The sequence below is a fragment of the Callithrix jacchus genome, chromosome 22, assembly GCF_049354715.1.
Source record: "Callithrix jacchus isolate 240 chromosome 22, calJac240_pri, whole genome shotgun sequence".
NCBI classification, from domain to species: domain Eukaryota; kingdom Metazoa; phylum Chordata; class Mammalia; order Primates; family Cebidae; genus Callithrix; species Callithrix jacchus.
Window position 1 is genome coordinate 14763690 of NC_133523.1, and position 19325 is coordinate 14783014.

Genomic DNA, 19325 nt, shown 5'->3' on the forward strand with positions numbered 1-19325 from the left:
CGGGACTGAGGCTCAGAGAGGCTGAGCAATTCACCTGAGGACACACAACAGGTGAGTGAGAAGCCAGGTGCCATGTGTCCCCTGCTTTAGCTTTGTTGACCTCAGAGGGCAAACAAGGCGCCTCTGCTGCCTTGAGGGGGAACGGGGGCGTGACAGAGCACCCAGGTGGGCTTACAGTAGGTGAGCTTATCTAGCCCAGCTGGGCCAGTGTGATAGGCCCGTGGGGAGGCCCCCAGCAGGATCTGAGCCCTTTCTGCCCAAAAGGAGAGGAGGAAGTCGTTTTGCCTGTCTGCCTGAGCACACAGCCAGGGCTGGCCAATCTGCTAGGCACACCAGGCCTGTACCCAGGACCCAATGCTGAGTAGGCCTTCCCAGAGGGCTTCAGCTTATTTAAAATCAGAAGAAAAACACTGAACCTCCTAAGAATAAATACACAAGAAGGAATCCAGCCTGGACCACATCGGTGGTCCCGAGAGGGAGGCCTTCAAAAGAATGAAGACATTTGCACTGGCAGCCCTGGTTCCCCACCTTGGAGCTTGGAGCCTCTTTACAGTGAGTGGGGCTGCTTTCCCTGAGTTTTTTTTTCTTCTGCTCCTCCTCCTCCTCCTCCTCCTTCTTCCTCTTCTTTTCTTTTTTTTGGAGACAGAGTCTTTCTCTGTTGCCAGGCTGGAGTGCAGTGGCACGATCTCGGTTCACTGCAACCTCCGCCCCCCAGGTTCAAACGGTTCTCCTGCCTCAGCCTCCTGAGTAGCTGCGATTACAGGTGCCCACCACCACCCCGGGCTAATTTTTCGTATTTTTAGTAGAGATGGGGTTTCACCATATTGGCCAGGCTGCTCTTGAACTCCTGATGTCAGGTGATCCACTTGCCTCGGCCTCCCAAAGTGTTGGGATTAGAGGCGTGAGCCACAGCACCCAGCAAAAATATTGTTTTAATGAGCCAGGTGTGGTGGTGCCTGCCTGTAGTCCCAGCTACCTGAAAGGCTGAGGCAGGAGGATCCCTTGAGTCCAGGAGTTCAAGGCTGCAGTGAACTATGACTGTACCACTGCACTCCAGTCTTGGTGACAGACTGAAACCCTGTCTCTAAAATAAGTTAATCAATCAATAAAAATATTTTTGAACACTTTGTAATTGAGGAAGTCCTGGTGTGGATTTCTGCGGGCCCTGAGATCACAGCTTGTCCAGGCTGCATTCAGTTTCAAGGTCTTTGTGCCTGCTCTTCCCCTCACCAGCCTGGGCAACATAGCAAGACCCCATCTCTACAAAAAATACACTCTTTTGGCAGCACACACTCCCCAAATCCAGATGTCACCTCACCCCCAAATGCCCCTTCCTCCAGGTCAGTGAGGCCACCTCTGGGGGACTGCGTAATTGCTGCTCCCCCTTCTTGTTCCCTCTTTGGGTTTTTTTTGTTTGGATTGTTTTGTTTTGTTTTGAAGATAGAGTTTCCCTGTGCTGCCCAGGCTGGAGTGCAGTGACATGATCTCGGCTCACTGCAACCTCTGCCTCCCAGGTTCAAGCGATTATCCTGCCTCAGCCTCCTGAGTAGCTGGGATTACAGGCACCCGCCACCACGCCTGGCTAATATTTGTATTTTTAGCAGAGACAGGGTTTCACCATGTTAGCCAGGCTGGTCTCAAACTCCTGGCCTCAAGCGATCCACCTGCCTCAGCCTCCCAAAGTGCTGGGATTACAGGCATGAGCCACTGCTCCTGGCCTCTATTCCCTCTTTGTTGTTTTTGTTTTCGTGAGAAGGAGACTCACTCTGTCGCCCAGTCTGGAGTGCAGTGCTGTGATTTTGGCTCACTGCAACCTCCGAGTCCCGGGTTCAAGCGATTCTTGTGCCTCAGCCTCCCGAGTAGCTGGGATTACAGGTGCATACCGCCTCCTTTGGCTAATTTTTGTTTTGTTTTGTTTTGTTTTCTGGAGATGGAATTTCCCTATTGTTGCCCAGGATGGAGGGCAGTGGTGCGATCTTGGCTCACTGCAACCGCCGCCTCCCTGGTTCAAGCAATTCTCCTGCCTCAGCCTCCCAAGTAGCTGGGATTACAGGCGCCTGCCACCATGCCCAGCTAATTTTTTGTATTTTTAGTAGTGATCAGATTTTACCATGTTGGCTGGGCTGATCTTGAACTCCTCACCTCAGGTGATCTGCCCTCCTTGACCTCCCAAAGTGCTGGAATTACAGGCATGTGCCATCATGCCCGGCCTAATTTTTGTATTTTAATAGAGACGGGGTTTTGCCACGTGGGCCGGGCTGGTCTCAAACTCCTGACTTCAAATGATCCACCCGCCTCAGCCTCCCAAAGTGCTGGGATTACAGGCATGAGCCACTGCTCCCGTCGCCTGTTCTCCCTTTGGAATGGCGTGTTCCTCCTCTTCACGGCTTGTTATTTTATAGATGCCAGAAGTTGGCGGGGCCCTGCACCTGTCTCGGTGTCACCCCTGTGTCCTCCAAGGAGCAGGCACACAGTAGGCACTCAATAATGGCTTGCTGGGGGCAAGGCAGGAGCAAGCTGTCCCTGCACCTGTGGCACCAGCTGCTTTGTTGGACTGCAGACAGGGTGACTGGGCCTGTCCTTGTCCCGCCCCCAGGGCTCACCTGCTTAAGGAAACAGGAACCTCATCTGGGCAGCCAGCCCCGCCCCATTGACGTGGGGACCCTGAATCGAAACCCAGCCTCCTGCCAGCACTGCCACAGCCACCGCAAGGGCCTCGGCCATCCAAGGATCTCCCAGGTAGGTGCCCCAAGAGCCTCAGCCCTCCTCTCAGCCCTCGAGGAGACAGAGCGTAGGAGCCGGGCTAGTCCAGAAGGAGGGACAGGGCTGGTGGGGCCTGGGGTAGCGGGAGGGATTTTCTGGTTGCATGGGGGAGGGCTTCTGGGAGGAAGGGGCATTTGTGGTCACCACTGGAAAATGGAGCCGGAGTTGGGGAAAGGCAGTCCTGGCAGGAAAACAGCATGAGCAAAGGTGTGGAGAGGCGGGAGAGAGAGCAGGGAGGTCTTTAGGTTTGGAATGTGGGTAGTGAGGAAGTAGAGGAGGCCCCCAGCCAGGGTCAGGAGTTTGAATTTCAGCGTGAGTTCTTTCATCACTAGATAGCTGTTCATCAGCAAAGACTCTTGCAACCTCCTCTCTGCCAGGCCAGCACCAGGACCCAGAAAACAACAATGACTCGGATCCTTAGGCCCTGATCCTTAGGAGGCCCTCAGGCTAGTGGAGATAGCCAGATATATTCTACCTCCATGCGGCATGGCTGGACCAAAGGGAGGAAGAAAGGGGAACACTGGGGACAGAGAGGGGTGCAGGGCTTTGTCTGGGGGGGAGAGGCAGGAAAGCTGCCTGGAGGAGGGGACATTTTTACTGAGTTTTGAAGGATAAATAGGAGTTTTCCAAGTAGAAAAAAAGAATAAGCCTGTCAGCATTATCGCATGCTAGGTCACAACTGGATTCATGAATATGTATATGTCTATATATATGCAGCGCTAACTAAGCATTCCTAGGTAAATATCATCCCCAGATTAAAGACAGAAAGACAGGCACAGAGAGAGGTTAAGTGACTTATCCGAGGTCACGCAGTGGCTAAGTGGGAAGCTAGGGTTTGAACCCAGGCCATCCGGCTCCAATTCTGGGCCTTTTTGGTGGTGGTGGTGGTGGTGGTGGTGGGGTTTCTTGAGGGGTTTTTGTGAGACAGAGTCTCGCTCTGTCACCCAGGCTGGAGGGCAGTGGGGCGATCTGAGCTCACTGCAACCTCTGCCTCCTGTGTTCAGGTGATTCTCCTGCCTCAGCCTCCCAAGGAGCTAAGACTACAGGCACAAACCACTGTAATTTTTGTATTTTTATTTTACTTTATCTTATTTATTTATTTAGAGACAGAGTCTCACTCTGTTGCCAAGGCTGGAGTGCTGTGGCTCGATCTCAGCTCACTACAACTTCCTCCTCGTGGGTTCATGCAATTCTCCTGCCTCAGCCTCTTGAGTAGCTGAGATTACAGGAGTGTGCCACCTCATCCAGATAATTTTTGTATTTTTAGTAAAGACAGGATTTCACCATGGTTGCCAGGCTGGTCTCGAACCCCTGGCCTCAGGCAATCTACCTGTCTTAGCCTCCCAAAATGCTGAGATTACAGGCGTGAGCCACTGTGCCCAGCCTCCAATTCCAGGCTCTTAATCGCTTTGTCACCCTGCTATATTAAACATTTCTTAATAAACCTCAGAGTTCCTTCAGGCCGCACCCTAGAGCGTATGCTTGATGTCTGGCTGGAGAAAGTCAATATTGACACAGGGCTCAGTGGCTCAGGCCTGTAATCCCAGCACTTTGAGAGGCTGAGGTGGGTGGATCACAAGGTCAAGAGAGCAAGATCATCCTGACCAACAAAGTGAAATCCTGTCTCTACTAAAAAATACAAAAATTAGCTGGGCATGGTGGTGGGCACCTGTAATTCCCAGCTACTTGGGAGGCTGAGGCAGAAGAATTGCTTAAACCTGGGAGATGAAGGTTGCAGTGAGCTGAGATTGGACCACTGCACTCCAGCCTGGCAACAGAGCCAGACTCTGTCTCAAAAAAAAAAAAAAAAAAAAGAGTCAGGCCGGGCGCAGTGGCTCACGCCCATAATCCCAGCACTTTGGGAGGCCGAGGCGGGTGGATCACGAGGTCAAGAGATCGTGACCATCCTTCCTGGTCAATATGGTGAAACCCCGTCTCTACTAAAAATACAAAAATTAGCTGGGCACGGTGGTACGCGCCTGTAATCCCAGCTACTCGGGAGGCTGAGGCAGGAGAATTGCTTGAACCCAGAAGGCGGAGGTTGTGGTGAGCTGAGATCGTGCCATTGCACTCCAGTCTGGGTAACAACAGCGAAACTCTGTCTCAAAAAAAAAAAAGAGTCAATATTGACTATACCATTGGTCAACAGGCCCCACCTCCTCATAGAAACAGCCCAGCAAAAAGACCTTTTGAGGTAGTGAAAAGTTAGATGGGGCCAGTGTGTGGGGGACTGAGCTCCCGTTTGAGGACAGAATTTAGGGTGAGTGGCCAGGCGTGGTGGCTTACACCTGTACTTCCAGCACTTTGGGAGGCCAAGGCAGGCAGATCACTTGAGATCAAGTGTTTGAGACCAGCCTAGCCAACATGGTAAAACTCCATCTTTACTAAAAATACAAAAATGAGCCAGGCGTGGTGCCGCATGCCTGTAATTTCAGCTATTCAAGAGGCTAAGGCAGGTGAATCGCTTGAACCTAGGAGGCAGAAGTTGCAGTGAGCTGAGATCGCACCACTGCACTCCAGCCTCGGCAACAAAGTGAGACTCCATCTCAAAAAAAAAAAAATGATGAGCAGGCTGGGCGCAGCGGCTCAGGCTCACCCCTGTAATCCCACCACTTGGCGAGGCAGAGGCGGGTGGATCACCTGAGGTCAGAAGTTTGAGACCAGCCTGGCCAACATGGAGAAACCCTATCTCTAGAAAAAAGAAAGAAAGCAAAAGGGTGAGCAAGGGGGATCTTGAAGGAACTATCTAGCAAGATGTAATCCTTTGGCTCATTTTACATTCACTTAATTCTGTTTTGCAAAACAGTCTGCTTTCTCTCTTTCTCTAGCTTTGTCATTGATGCTCAGAGTCCCGTGGTACCTCTTGCTTAAAATTATCAAGAAAGTGTGTGAATTAATGATGCACCTGACACATTGCAGGTGTGCCGTCAGTGGCTACTGTGTGTGGTGATGTTGGTGGCGGAAGCAACCATCTGGAGCCACATTTTCCTGTTTAATGAAACCAAGGCAGCCAAGCATGGTAGCGCATGCTTGTAATCCCAGTACATTAGGAGGCTGAGATGTAAGCATCGCTTGAGCCCAGGAGCTCGAGACCAGCCTGAACAACATAGCGAGACCCCATCGCTACAAAAAATTTTAAAAAATTAAACTACTCGGGAGGTTGAGGTAGGAGGATTGCTTGAGCCTGGGAGGTTGCAGCCGCAGTGAGCGTGAGCTGTGATTGCAGCACTGCACACTCCAGCCTGGGCAACAGAGGGAAATCCTGTCTCAAAAAAAAAGAAAAAGAAAGAAAGGGCCAGGCGCAGTGGCTCACTCCCGTTATCCCAACATTTTGGGAGGCTGGGTGGATCACAAGGTCATGAGATCGAGACCATCCTGGCCAACATGGTGAAACCCTGTCTCTACTAAAAAAAAAAAAAATATTAGCTGGGCTTGGTGGTGCACGCCTGTATTCCCAGCTACTCGGGAGGCTGAGGCAGGAGAATCCCTTGAACCAGAGAGGCGGAGGTTGCATTGAACCGAGATCGCGCCACTGTGTTCCAGCCTGGGCAAGAAGAATGAACCTCTATCTCAAAAAGAAAAAAGAAACCAGGGCAACCCTTTTTGACACCCACTACTATTGGGTCGGCCATTTTGTTCATTCACTTGCCACTTTGCCATTTCCTTATTCCTCTGGGGACATTGATATTCACTTAATATTTAAAAACTCTATTCTTAAATTTCAAAAGATTTATTTATAAAAGGAACTTTCTAGTTCTTGCAATAAAGGCATAACAGGCAGGGCACAGTGGCTCACGCCTGTAATCCCAGCACTTTGGGAGGCCGAGGCGGGTGGATCACGAGGTCAAGAGATCGAGACCATCCTGGTCAACATGGTGATACCCCGTCTCTACTAAAAATACAAAAAATTAGCTGGGCATGGTGGCACACACATGTGGTCCCAGCTACTCGGGAGGCTGAGGCAGGAGAATTGCCTGAACCCAGGAGGCGGAGGTTGTGGTGAGCCGAGATCGCGCCATTGCACTCCAGCCTGGGTAACAAGAGCGAAACTCCGTCTCAAAAAAATACAATAGATAAAAAGTACCAGGCACATAGTAGGTGCTGAGGAAATACAAGCCAGATTTTTGTTTGTTTTTGTGTTTTGGTTTGGTTTTTGGATTTTTGAGATGGAGTCTCACTCTGTTGCCCAGGCTGGAGTACAGTGGCACAATCTCGGCTCACTGCAACCTCCACCTCTCAGGTTCAAGGGATTCTCATGCCCCAGCCTCCCAAGTAGCTGGGATTACAAGCATGTGCAGCCATTCCTGGCTCATTTTTGTATTTTTAATAGAGACGGGGTTTCACCATGTTGCCCAGGCTGGTCTTGAACTACTGACCTCAGGTGATCCACCTGCCTTGACTTCCCAAAGTGCTGGGATTATAGGCATGAGCCACCATGTCCAGCTACACAAGCCGGTGTTTTTGCTTGTTTGTTTTTGAACAAACAAAAAGCCTTGCTCTGTTCCCCAGACTGGAATACAGTGGCACAACCACGGCTCACTGCAGCCACAACCTCCCGAGCTCAAGAGATCCTCCCACCTCAGTCTCCTGAGTAGCTGGGACTACAGGCATACACTATCACACCCAGCTAATTTTTAAATTTTTTTTTTTTTTTTTTTTTTGAGAATGAGTCTTACTCTGTGGCATGATCTTGGCTCACCGTAACCTCCACCCCCTAGGTTCAAGTGATTCTCCTGCCTCAGCCTCCCAGGTAGCTGGGATTACAGGCATCTACTACAATGCCCAGCTTATTTTTGTATTTTTAGTAGAGATGGGGTTTCACCATGTTGGCCAGGCTGGTCTCAAACCCCTGACCTCAGGTGATCTGCCTGCCTCAGCCTCCCAAAGTGCTGGGATTACATGCATGAGCCACCATGCCTGGCCAAATTTTTTAATTTTTTTGTAGAGATGGGGTCTCACTGTGTTGCCCAGGCTGGTCTGGAACTCCTGGGCTCAGGCAGTCCACATCCCCTTGCCCTCCCAAAGGGAGGGCGTGAGCCACAGCACTTGGCCCTCACAAGCCAGTTTTAAGCCCATTGCTCTGTCCGGCCTGGAGGACTTCTCAAAGGAGGAGGCACCATGAGCTGCAAGAATAGAGCAAAAATAAGAGGTGCATCAAGCTTGATTCTTGTCTTCCCTCCCTTCCCTACCCAGGTGACCTTCGCCCCACTCCAGGAAGCCATGACAGAGGCCAGGAAGCTGCCCCCACCACTACCCCCACGGCTGGACTGGTTCGTGCACACCCAGGTGGGCCAGCTGGCCCAAGACGTGGTCCCCGAGTGGTTCCATGGTGCAATCTCAAGAGAGTGAGGACATACCCACGCCCTCCCCCGGCCCACCCACCTCTTTCCTTGTCTGCCTCTGCTCTGGGCAGGTTTTAACTGCAGAGTTCTGGGCTTAGTTCAGCTCAGTGCGGCAAGAGGCTAAAATGAGCTCTGGACTCCCAGGCTTGAATCCTGCCACCTCTGTGGGCTCACTGTGTGACCCGGGGAAAGTTCCTTGCCTTCTCTAGGCCTCAGCTTTCTCTGTATAAGTGGCCAAAAGGCCAGCACTGCCAGGGACCTGGCAGCACCCCACACCTCGCCCAGGCCAGGCATTACCAATCAATGATAGCAGAATGCAGCCTCAGAATCTTTCTTCTTTTTTTTTTTTGAGACAGGATCTCACTCTTTGTCGCCCAGGCTGCAGTGCAGTGGCGCAGACTTGGCTCACTGCAAACTCTGCCTCCCGAGTTCAAGTGATTCTTCCGCCTCACTTCCAAGTAGCTGTGAGTACAGGTGCATGCTACCACACCCGGCTAATTCTTGTATTTTTAGTAGAGACAGGGTTTCACCATGTTGGCCAGGCTGGTCTCGAACTCCTGGCCTCAAGTGATCCATCCACCCGACTCAGCCTTCCAAAGTGCTGGGGTTACAGGCGTGAGCCACCGTGCCTGGCCAAAATCTTTCTGACACGGTATCCCAAGCAGCTGCTCTCAACCCATCAAGATACAACCAGGGTACCCTTTCTTTTTTTTTGAGACAGAGTTTTACTCTTGTCGCCCTGGCTGAAGTGCAGTGGTGTGATCTCAGCTCACTGCAACCTCCGCCTCCCAGGTTCAAGCAATCCTCCTGCCTCAAGAGCATCTGGGACATGCACCACCACACCTGGCTAATATTTGTATTTTTAGTAGAGATGGGGTTTCACTATGTTGGGCAGGCTGGTCTCGAACTCCTGGCCTCAAGTGATCTGCCTGCCTCAGCCTCCCAAAGTGTTGGGATGATAGGCATGAGCCACTGTACCTGGCCCCAGTGTGTCCTTTCTACCTCAGACGGTGTGACCTCTGAGGATGTGGGCACAGCACTAACTGAATGGAGAAAAGAACATTTATTGCCACTCTCTGTATGCAGGAAATTGAGAAAATTCTGTGAAGGCCACAGAGAGGAAGTAGTGTTGGTCATGGTTTCTGAGCTCTGTGGCCTCACTATCCAACAGAAATGAGCTGCACATTGCAATTTAAATAAAATTTCGTAGCTATGTTAAAAGAAGCAGCTGGGCACAGTAGCAATACCTTTGGTCCCAGCTACTTGGGATGCTGAGGCAGGAGGATTGCTTGAGCCCAGGAGTTCAAGGCTGGTCTGGACAACATAGCGAGACTCCATCTCTTAAAGGAATTTTAGGCCAGGTGCAGTGACTCACGCTTGTAATCCCAGCACTTTGGGAGGCTGAGGCAGGCAGATCACCTGAGGTCAGGAGTTCGAGACCGCCTGGACAACATGGTGAAACCTTGTCTCTACTAAAAATACAAAAATTAACCAGGCATGGTGGCTCATGCCTGTAATCCCAGCACTTTGGGAGGCCAAGGCGGGCAGATCACCTGAGATCAGGAATTCAAGACCAGCCTGGCCAACGTGGTGAAACCCCATCTCCACTAAAAATACAAAAAACTAGCTGAGTCTGGTTGCACATACCTGTAATCCCAGCTACTTGGGAGGCTGAGGCAGGAGAGTCACTTGAACCCAGGAGGCGGAGGTTGCAGTGAGCCGAGATCGCACCATTGCACTCCAGCCTGGGCAATGAGCAAAACTCTGTGTCCAAAAAAAAGAGGTAGAGAGAGTAATAGTAATAATAACAGCAAACATTTTGGGAGCACTTACCAGGCAGCAGCTGTCACACTTACGTTGCAAGTTCTTTCTGTTCTCACAGCAGCCTTGGAAGTGGGTTTTACTTTCCCCTTGAGGAAGCGGAAGTTCAGAAAGGGATAGACAATTGCCTGAAGTCACGCAGCTGATGGACAGTAGAGCTGGGTTTTGAACTTGAATGCATCTGAGTACACAGGTCCTTCTTTGTTACTTGTGACACCTTGATCTACCCAAAGGTGCCTTAATCGGGAGATTCCAGACATTGGGAAGGCAGGCAGGTGCTGTGGGAGTTGGGAGGAGGTCTGGCCTGGGATCAAGGTCTTTGGAGGTCTCCTAGGTCCTCTGTGGTAACATCCCTAGTCCATGAATAGCTCAGCGTCTGCAACAACTGACAAAAGAAAAAAAAAGATGGGCTTGGGGTGTTTGTTCATTTAGAAAACAGGCTGGCTGTGATCCCAGCACTTTAGGAGGCCGAGGCGGGCGGATCAGTTGAGGCCAGGAGTTTGAGACCAGCCTGGTCAACAGTGAAACCCTGTCACTACTAAAAATACAAAAATTAGCCGGGCGTGGTGGTGGGCACCTGTAATCCTAGCTACTCGGGAAACTGAGGCAGATAATTGCTTGAACCTGGGAAGCGGAGGTTGCAGTGAGCTGAGATCACGATACTGCGCTCCAGCCTGGGTGACAGAGTGAGACTCCATCTCAATAAATAAATTAATTAATTAATTAAATAAAATAAAACAGGCTGGGCGCAATCCCAGCATTTTAGGAGGCTGAGGCCGGTGGATCCCTGGAGGACAGGTGTTTGATACCAGCCTGGCCGACATGGTGAAACCCCGTCTCTACTAAAAATACAAAAAATAGGCCGGGCACGGTGGCTCACGCCTGGAATCCCAGCACTTTGGGAGGCCGAGGCGGGTGGATCACGAGGTCAAGAGATCGAGACCATCCTGGTCAACATGGTGAAACCCCGTCTCTACTAAAAATACAAAAAATTAGCTGGGCATGGTGCCTGTAATTCCAGCTACTCAGGAGGCTGAGGCAGGAGAATTGCCTGAACCCAGGAGGCAGAGGTTGCGGTGAGCCAAGATCGCGCCATTGCACTCCAGCCTGGGTAACAAGAGCGAAACTTCGTCTCAAAAAAAAAAAAAATACAAAAAATAGCTGGGCGTGGTGGCACATGCCTGTAATCCCAGCTACTTGGGAGGCTGAGGCAGGAGGATCACTTGAACCCAAAGGTTGACACTGCAGTGAGCCGAGATTGCACCATTGCACTCCAGCCTGGGTGACAGAGTGAGACTGTCTCAAAAAAAAAGAAAAGAAAAATGAAATTACCAGTCTTCTGCATGCATGACCCCATGGCCCCAGGAGTCTGACTGGTACGTGGGGTGGCTGGACTGTGTCATTTCCTTTCTGTGTGTGCCCTTCCAGGGAGGCTGAGAACCTGCTGGAGTCACAGCCACCGGGATCCTTTCTCATCAGGGTCAGCCACAGCCACGTGGGCTACACACTCTCCTACAAGTAAGGCCTGGGCCAGGGGCCAGGGCAGGGGCAGGTGGGCTCTGGGGCTTCCTTGGAGTGGGAAAGGGGTTACTGCTTCTCAGAGAGTGGCAGCAACTGAGGCTGTGGGTCTGAGAACCGGGACTGCTGGGGACCTAAGATTGGCTGGTGGCTTCTCTCCCTCCACTCCTCACAATCTAATTAGCAATTCCCAGACTGTGTGTTAGGGAAACCCAGGAAAGCCCAGCTCCTTAAGACCTGGAAGCCAGACAAAGCCGGAGGATTCCAGGCCAAAGGAATAAAAACCCAGTGGCTCAATTTTACAGTTACCCACAGTGGGAAAAGGCTCAGCTCTGCCATTACATGCTGTGTGACCTTAGAGAAGCTACTCAACCTCTCTGTGCCTCCAGTAAAGGAATGTCACATTTTAATTCAGCGTATTCATGTGAGGATTAAATGAGATACAGTCAGCACATCGAGTGACATTAATATACATTTATTGGTTAACTGGGCATTTATTGAGCACTTGCTGTGTGCCAGGAACACAGCCTTAGGCTGGAGCTTGCTTTCTTTTTCTTTTTTTTCTTTTGAGACAGAATCTCATTCTGTCACCCAGGCTGGACTGCAGTGGTGTGATCTCGACTCACTGCAACCTCCACCTTCCAGATTCAAGCGATTATCCTGCCTCAGCCTCCCCAGTAGCTGAGATTACAGGCACCTGCCACTATGCCTGGCTAATTTTTGTATTTTTAGCAGAGATGGGGTTTCACCATGTTGGCCAAGCTGGTCTCGAACTCCTGGCCTCAAGTGATCAGCCAGCCTCAGCCTCCCAAAGTGCTGGGATTACAGGAGTGAGCCACTGTGCCCAGCTTTCATTATCATTTCTATTGATTATTTACCCCTAGCCAGGCAATAAATTAAGCTTTTGCCTGTAGTAACATGTTTGATCTGAGGTCGGCCTTTGTAGCCCTATGTTATAAATGGGGGAAACTGAGGCACAGTGAGGTTAGCAACCTGCTGGGTGTTGAATGGCCAATGAGTGAAGAAGCCTGCACGGGAACCTGGGATAGTCTGGCTGTAGCAGTGATGCTGCCAGCCCAAGGGCTGGGGACTTGGAGCAGGGATGAGGGAGAGTGAGATGTTCCAGCTCTTGCAGTGTCTCTGCAGAGGCCAAAGCAGCTGCTGCCATTTCATGGTGAAGCTCTTGGATGATGGGAGTTTCATGATCCCTGGGGAGAAGGTGGCCCACACCTCGCTAGATGCCCTGGTCACCTTCCACAAGCAGAAGCCAATTGAAGCACTCGGGGAGCTGCTGACACAGCCCTGCAGGCAGGTGAGGGGGGGGACACGTGGTTCAGAGCCATCTCCTTGGGGCCAAGCCCCCCGGACCCCTTTGTTCCACACATCTCCATCAGCTCCTCTTGATTCTGTCACTCTCATGGTCCTTGGTCCCTACAACCCCACCCCTCCTAGTCCCTCTGCCCCCCACGGCCATGTCCCTTGTGGTCCCCGATTCCCCATCGCTCCACCCTCCAGGCCCATGTCAACAGGCTGATTTTTTTTACAAGGGTTCATGTGCCAGATATACTCTTGGCTCAAATGAAGGAATGGCATCTTTCCTTAGAAGGCTCAGTGGGTGTGGCCTATAGACTCCCAATAACCTGCTGTGGGCAAGGCATGTTTCCTTAGAAGACCCAGTAGTGGACATGGCCTAGCCCCTAAGAAACTGCTGAGGGCGGGGTATCTTTCCTTAGAAAGCTCAGTGGGTGTGGCCTAGCTCCCAAGAAACTGCTATGGGCAGGGCATCTTTCCTTATAGGACTCAGTGGGTCTGGTATAGCTCCCAAGAAACTGCAGTGGGTGTGGCATCTTTCCTTAGAAGGCTCAGTGGGTCTGGCCTAGCTCCCAAGAAACTGCTGTGGGCGGAGCATCTTTCCTTAGAAGGCTCAGTGGGTGTGGCCTGCCCCCCAGAAACTCCTGTGGGCGGGACATCTTTCCTTAGAAGGCTCAGTGGGTGTGGCCTGTCCCCTGAAACTCCTGTGGGCGGGGCATCTTTCCTTAGAAGGCTCAGTGAGTTCCGAAGAAACTGCTGTGGGCAGGGCACCTTTCCTTAGAAGGCTCAGTGGGTGTGTCCCAACCCCCAAGAAATGGCTGTGGGTGGGGCATATTTTCTTATAACGCTTAGTGGATGTGGCCTAGGTACTAAGAAACTGCCATTCAAAGGACGGTCCCTGAGACCTGCCTTCCAGGGTCGGTCCAGAACCTTTCCCCCTCCCTAGTACTGAGCTATAGTCCCTTGTGCCCTGCAGAAGGATCCTGCCAATGTGGATTATGAGGATCTCTTTCTCTACTCCAACGCAGTGGCCGAGGAAGCTGCCTGCCGGGTGTCTGCACCTGAGGAGGTATGTATATGACAGGAGGCTGGCACCTCCCACCTGGCGGAGGGGCAGGAGCAGAGGTGGCCAACAGCTACCAGAGGAGGCTCCTTCTAGAATGAGAATTAGATCCTACAGCTTGGTGCTTCATACCTTTCCAGTGATTTCCCAACACTGAGACTACAATTCAAACTGCAGGCTGGGCACAGTGGCTCACGACTGTGATCCCAGCATTTTGGGCAGCTGAGGCAGGTGAATCGCGAGGTCAGGAGTTCAAGACCAGCCTGGCCAACACGGTGAAACCCTGTCTCTACTAAAAATGCAAAAATTAGCCAGGCGTGATGGTGAACGCCTATGATCCCAGCTACTTGGGAGGCCGAGGCAGGAGGATCGCTTGAACCTGGGAGGCAGAGGTTGCAGTGAGCTGAGATCACGCCACTGCCCTCCAGCCTGGGCTACAGAGCAAGACTCTGCCTCAACAAAAAAAAAATTTTAACTGCAATCTCAGTTCCTCTTTCTGCCTATCACCTACCAGCGCCAGCCCTGCTGCCGTACCATCTGCTGTCAGACACAGCAAGCTAGCCTCAGGGTCTCTGCATGTGCCGGTCCCACCTCAGGTCCTTTGCACAAACTCTGTGCCCTCCCCCTAGATGTCCCATGTCTTCATTCAATTCTCCTTCAAGTGCCTCCTTCCCCAGGCTCCAGACCTAAAGCAACGCCTTCACATTCTCCTTCACATTATCCTGTTTATTTACTGCAGTGACTTCCTAAAAATGTTCCCCCCAACCCTGTCTACTTATGGGCTTACATGCTCCCTCCCCCATCAGACTGTGAGCTCTGAGAGACTGGAGAATCCATCTGGCTTGTTTGCCTCTGTTTCTCCCACCCCTCTGAGAGGACCTGCCATATTGAAGGTGCTTAACCAAGGACTCTGTGAAGTAGATGAATGAATGTATCACAGCATCTTGGGGCTTGGGAGACCTTTAGGGACCTCTGTGTTGAAACCTAAGTGTTCTGGGAAGTTATGACAGTGGTACAAATGAAACAGGCTGGTGTGATGGACGTCAGTGGAGGGGCGGAGTGCAAGTGGGGGAAGGCAGTCAGGGAAGGCTTCCTAGAGGAGGTGGCATACAGCTGAGATGTCCAGGTGAGGAGGAGCCAGTCAAATACACAGACACAGGGAGGACGTTCCAGGCAGAGGGAATGGTGCTTGCAAAAGTCCTGGGACTTGGTTGTTTGGAAAACAACAATAAAAGCCAGCATATAGATGGAGTGGGATTAGTGAGAGAGAGAGAAAGAGAAAGAAAGAGATTGTCAGAATCGGAACCCCAGGCTCAGCAGGGGCCAATTTGGGATTCTATTCCAGTTGCACCAGGGAGCCACAGGAAGATGTGTTCATGGCGGGACTGGTGTTTTGTTTGTTTGTTTTGAGACGGAGTGTTGCTTTGACACCCAGGCTGGAGTGCAATGGCATAGTCTAGGCTCACTGCAACCTCCGCTTCCCAGGTTCAAGCGATTCTCGTGCCTCAGCCTCCTGAGTATCTGGGATTACAGGCATCTGCCACCACACCCAGCTAATTTTTGTATTTTTAGTAGAGATGGGGTTTCACCATGTTGGCCAGGCTGGTCTCAAACCCCTGACCTCATTCATGATCCGCCCATCTCGGCCTCCCAAAGGGCTGGGATTACAGGCATGAACCACCGTGCCCGGTCAGGGCTAGTGGTTTTAAATGTTTCCTGTGGCTACTTGGTGCAGAAGGGGCTTTCGGGGGCACTGGTGGAGATGAAAAGAAGGAGGAAGTGGGGTCAGAGTGGGGAACAGTGTCAAGGTGAGAGGGACGAGAATGAGAGCCCAGGGTTGGTGGAAAGAGAAGTGGATATTTGGTCTGCACAGTGGCTCGTACCTGTAATCCGAGAGCTTTGGGAGGCTGAGCCAGGAGGACTGCTTGAGGCCAGGAGTTTGAGACCAGCCTGGGCAACATAGCAAAACCCTGCCTCCACAAAAAATTTAAAAATTAGCCAGGCCTGGTATTACATGTCTGTAGTCAGCTACTCTGGGGGCTGAGGTGGGAGGACCAGGAGGTTGAGGCTGCAGGGAGCCATGACTGCACCACTGCACTCCAGCCTGGATGACAAAGCAAGACCCTGTCAAAAAGAAAAATTTGTAGAGATGGGGTCTCAGGGCCGAACGCGGTGGCTCAAGCCTTTAATCCCAGCACTTTGGGAGGCCGAGGTGGGTAGATCACGAGGTCAAGAGATTGAGACCATCCTGGTCAACGTGGTGAAACCCCATCTCTACTAAAAATACAAAAAATTAGCTGGGCATGGTGGTGCATGCCTGTAATCCCAGCTGCTCAGGAGGCTGAGGCAGGAGAATTGCCTGAACCCAGGAGGTGGAGGTTGTGGTGAGCCGAGATCATGCCATTGCACTCCAGCCTGGGTAACAAGAGCTAAACTCCATCTCAAAAAAAATAAAAAAAGAGATGGGGTCTCACTACATTGCCCAGGTTGATCTCAAACTCCTGGCCCAAAACAATCCTCCTGCCTCAGCCTCCCAAAGCATTAGGATTATAGGTGTGAGCTATCACGCCTGGCCCCACATTTTTGTAAAGATAGTATTTTGTAACCTGTGAATATCAGATGAAATTCAGAGGTCCATATTTATAAATAAAGCTATATTAGAACCCGGGCACACTCGTTGGTTGACATGTAATCTCTGGCTCCCCTATAACAGCAGAGCTAAGTAATTGAGGCAGATGGTACAGCCTGCAAAGCTGAAATATCTATTCTCTGACCCTTTGTAAAAGAAGTTTGCCAGGCCGGGTGCAGTGGCTCATGCCTGTAATCCCAGCACTCTGGGAAACCGTGGTATCACCTGCAGTCAGGAGTTCGAGACCAGCCTGACCAACATGGTGAAACCCTGTCTCTACTAAAAATACAAAAATTAGCCAGGCATGGTAGTGTGCTTGTAGTTTCAGCTACTCAGGAGGCTGAGGGAGAAGAATCGCTTAAATCCGGGAGGTGGAGGTTGCAGTGAGCCGAGATTGCACCACTGCACTCTAGCCTGGGTAACAGCGTGAGGTTCCATCTCAGAAAAGAAGTTTGCCAACATGCCAGGTGCGGTGACTCATGCCTATAATCCCAGCACTTTGGGAGACTGAGGCAGGCGGATCACTTGAGGTCGGGAGTTCGAGACCAGCCTGGGCAACATGGAGAAATCCATCTCTACTAAAAATACAAAAATTAGCCAGGCATGGTGGCGCGTGCCTGTACTCACACCTACTCGGGAGGCTGAGGCAGGAGAATCACTTGAACTCGGGAGGTGGAAGTTGCGATGAGCCCAGATCGTGTCATTGCGCTCCAGCCTGGGCAACAAGAGCAAAACTCCATCTCAAAAAAAAAAAAGAAGTTTGTCAACCCCTGAGGGAGACAGTGAGACAATGAAGCCATGTACTGAGATGAGAAGGATAGGGAATGGGATCAGATTTGGGGGTTCACGTGGGGACGTTTCTCAGCCCCGGGCATCTGGGTGGAACCCTGGCTCCAACGTCTGTGACAGATGTGGTGCTTTGGTGGGCGAACTGCCCCAGGCCTCACGGGCTCTCATTTTCAGCCCTCCCCAAAGCCAGTCCTGCTTCACCAATCAAAGGAAAGGAAGCTGTCAGCAGAGATGAACAGAATAACCTCTGAGGAAGCCACTTCCTCCTGCCCCCCAAAAGCCCCTCTTGGAGAGGCCCGTCAGAAACTCTGGAGGAACCTCAAAATGCTCCCCAAGAGAGGCCAGAGGGTCCAGCAGCAGCTGAAAACCCACCTCGCCACTGTGAACTTGTCGTCACTCTTGGATGTCCGGAGATCCACGGTGACCTCAGGCCCTGGGACCGGAAAAGGCAGCCAAGAACCATCAGGGGACACCACCTTAGGGGACAGAGTCTACACAGACCCCTTTGTGGCCACGTCCCTTGAAAACCCCTCAGAGCCTCATGCGCCAAAAGACAGAAAGATCCCCACCAGGAAGGCCGAGAGGTCAGCCAGCTGCAATGAGGTGACTTCAGGGGACAGGAGTTGGCACCAAACGGTAGTGAGAGCTGTATCCTCCCAGGAGTCCAAGCCGGAGTGCCAGGGCTTGGCAGAGCCTGAGAATGACCAGCTCCCAGAGGAGTACCAACCACCGCCACCCTTTGCCCCCGGGTACTGCTAGAGAACGGGTCCACCCCGGCTCTGGGACTGTTGGTGCCAGGGGCTGCCACACTCCTGGATGTCCTAACATTTCTTCCATGGCCCCAGACCACAGCATTCGGGAGTCTCTGGGAACCCGGGAAATGGAATAAAGACATTTTGGGAGTCTGTTCCTACAGTCACCCGTGGGGTGAGCTGGTTATTTTAGCAATAATCATCAGAGTGATCCTGATGGTTTGCGGTACCTCCTGTCCGTCAGCCCCTGCACCGGACCCGCTATATCCATTCTTTTCTATCCCAGAGCAAGCCCCTTAGGTAGGGTTATCCTCCACGTTTTGAAGAAGAGACTGAGGTTCAGAGAGGAGAAGCAGCATGAGCAAGGCTACAGAGCTGTGGGTGTCAGCACCAGCATTTGGAGCCAGGTGAATCACCAAGCCCTCTTCCCATGTCATCTATTTGTCCTATTGTCTAAAAGTACACTGCAGGCCAGGCGAGGCGGCGCACGCCTGTAATCCCAGCACTTTGAGGGGTCGAGATAGGAGGATCGCTTGAGGCCAGAAGTTCAAGACTAGCCTGACCAACATGGTGAAACCCCATATCTACTAAAAATAAAAAATTAGCCAAGTGTGGTGGCGGGCACCTGTAATCCCAGCTACTCGGAAGGCTGAGGCAGGAGAATCGCTTGAACCTGGGTGGCTGAGATTGCAGTGAGCCCAGATCAAGCTACGGCACTCCAGCCTGGGCAACAGAGCAAGTCTCTGGGGGAAAAAAAAAAAAGGCAGGGGATGGAGGGAGGCATCACAGGGCTGTGCCTGGTGGAGGGTTCTGGAAAGAATCCTTGGTTGTGGGGCTGTGTGACCTTTGGCAAATCTAGACGTCTCTGGACGGACTTTTTTTTCTTTCTTTCTTTTTTTCTTTGTTTTTGAGACAAAGTCTCACTCTGCCGCCCAGGCTGGAGTGCAGTGTCACAATCTCAACTCACTGCAACCTCCATCTCCCCGTTCAATTGATCCTCCTGCCTCAGCCTCCCAAGAAGCTGGGATTACAGGTGCCCACCACCACACCTGGCTAATTTTTGTATTTTCAGTAGAGGCTGGGTGTCACCATGTTGGCCAGGCTAGTCTCAAACTCCTGACCTTGGATAATCCACCCCCTCCTTGGCCTCCCAAAGTGCTGGGATTATAGGCATGAGCCACTGCGCCTGGCCTATTTATTTATTTAGAGACAGAATCTCTCTCTATTGCCCAGGCCGGAGTGCAGTGGCACGATCTCCAATCACTACCACCTCCCTCTCTTGGGCTCAAGCAATCCTCCCTCCTCAGCCTCCCAAGTAGCTGGGACTACAGGCATCC

General features: G+C 51.6%; 1 protein-coding gene across 3 annotated transcripts; it reads left to right on the forward strand.

Annotated features, from left to right (window-relative positions):
• The first annotated feature begins 2666 nt into the window (after positions 1 to 2666).
• On the forward strand, positions 2667 to 18153 carry HSH2D (hematopoietic SH2 domain containing). 3 transcript variants are annotated; one of them, XM_035285182.2, is made up of 6 exons: positions 2667 to 2739; positions 7957 to 8108; positions 11355 to 11444; positions 12591 to 12756; positions 13732 to 13824; positions 17411 to 18153. In XM_035285182.2, the coding sequence occupies exons 2-6, from the start codon at positions 7984 to 7986 to the stop codon at positions 17993 to 17995; spliced, it is 1059 nt and encodes a 352-aa protein (XP_035141073.1). In that variant the 5' UTR covers positions 2667 to 2739; positions 7957 to 7983; the 3' UTR covers positions 17996 to 18153. The 3 variants fall into 3 exon arrangements, with proteins under 3 accessions (XP_035141073.1, XP_035141075.1, XP_035141074.1); XM_035285184.2 differs by having other exon boundaries at positions 12591 to 12752; XM_035285183.2 differs by having other exon boundaries at positions 7957 to 8033.
• Positions 18154 to 19325: the final 1172 nt, after the last annotated feature.

Excerpts from the sequence above, each read along its gene's own strand:
- HSH2D (XM_035285182.2), top strand. The coding sequence starts at position 7,984 with ATGACAGAGGCCAGGAAGCTGCCCCCACCACTACCCCCACGGCTGGAC. Across the intron at positions 11,445-12,590 it reads GGCTACACACTCTCCTACAA|AGGCCAAAGCAGCTGCTGCC; the intron begins GTAAGGCCTGGG and ends GTGTCTCTGCAG. Across the intron at positions 13,825-17,410 it reads GGGTGTCTGCACCTGAGGAG|CCCTCCCCAAAGCCAGTCCT; the intron begins GTATGTATATGA and ends TCTCATTTTCAG.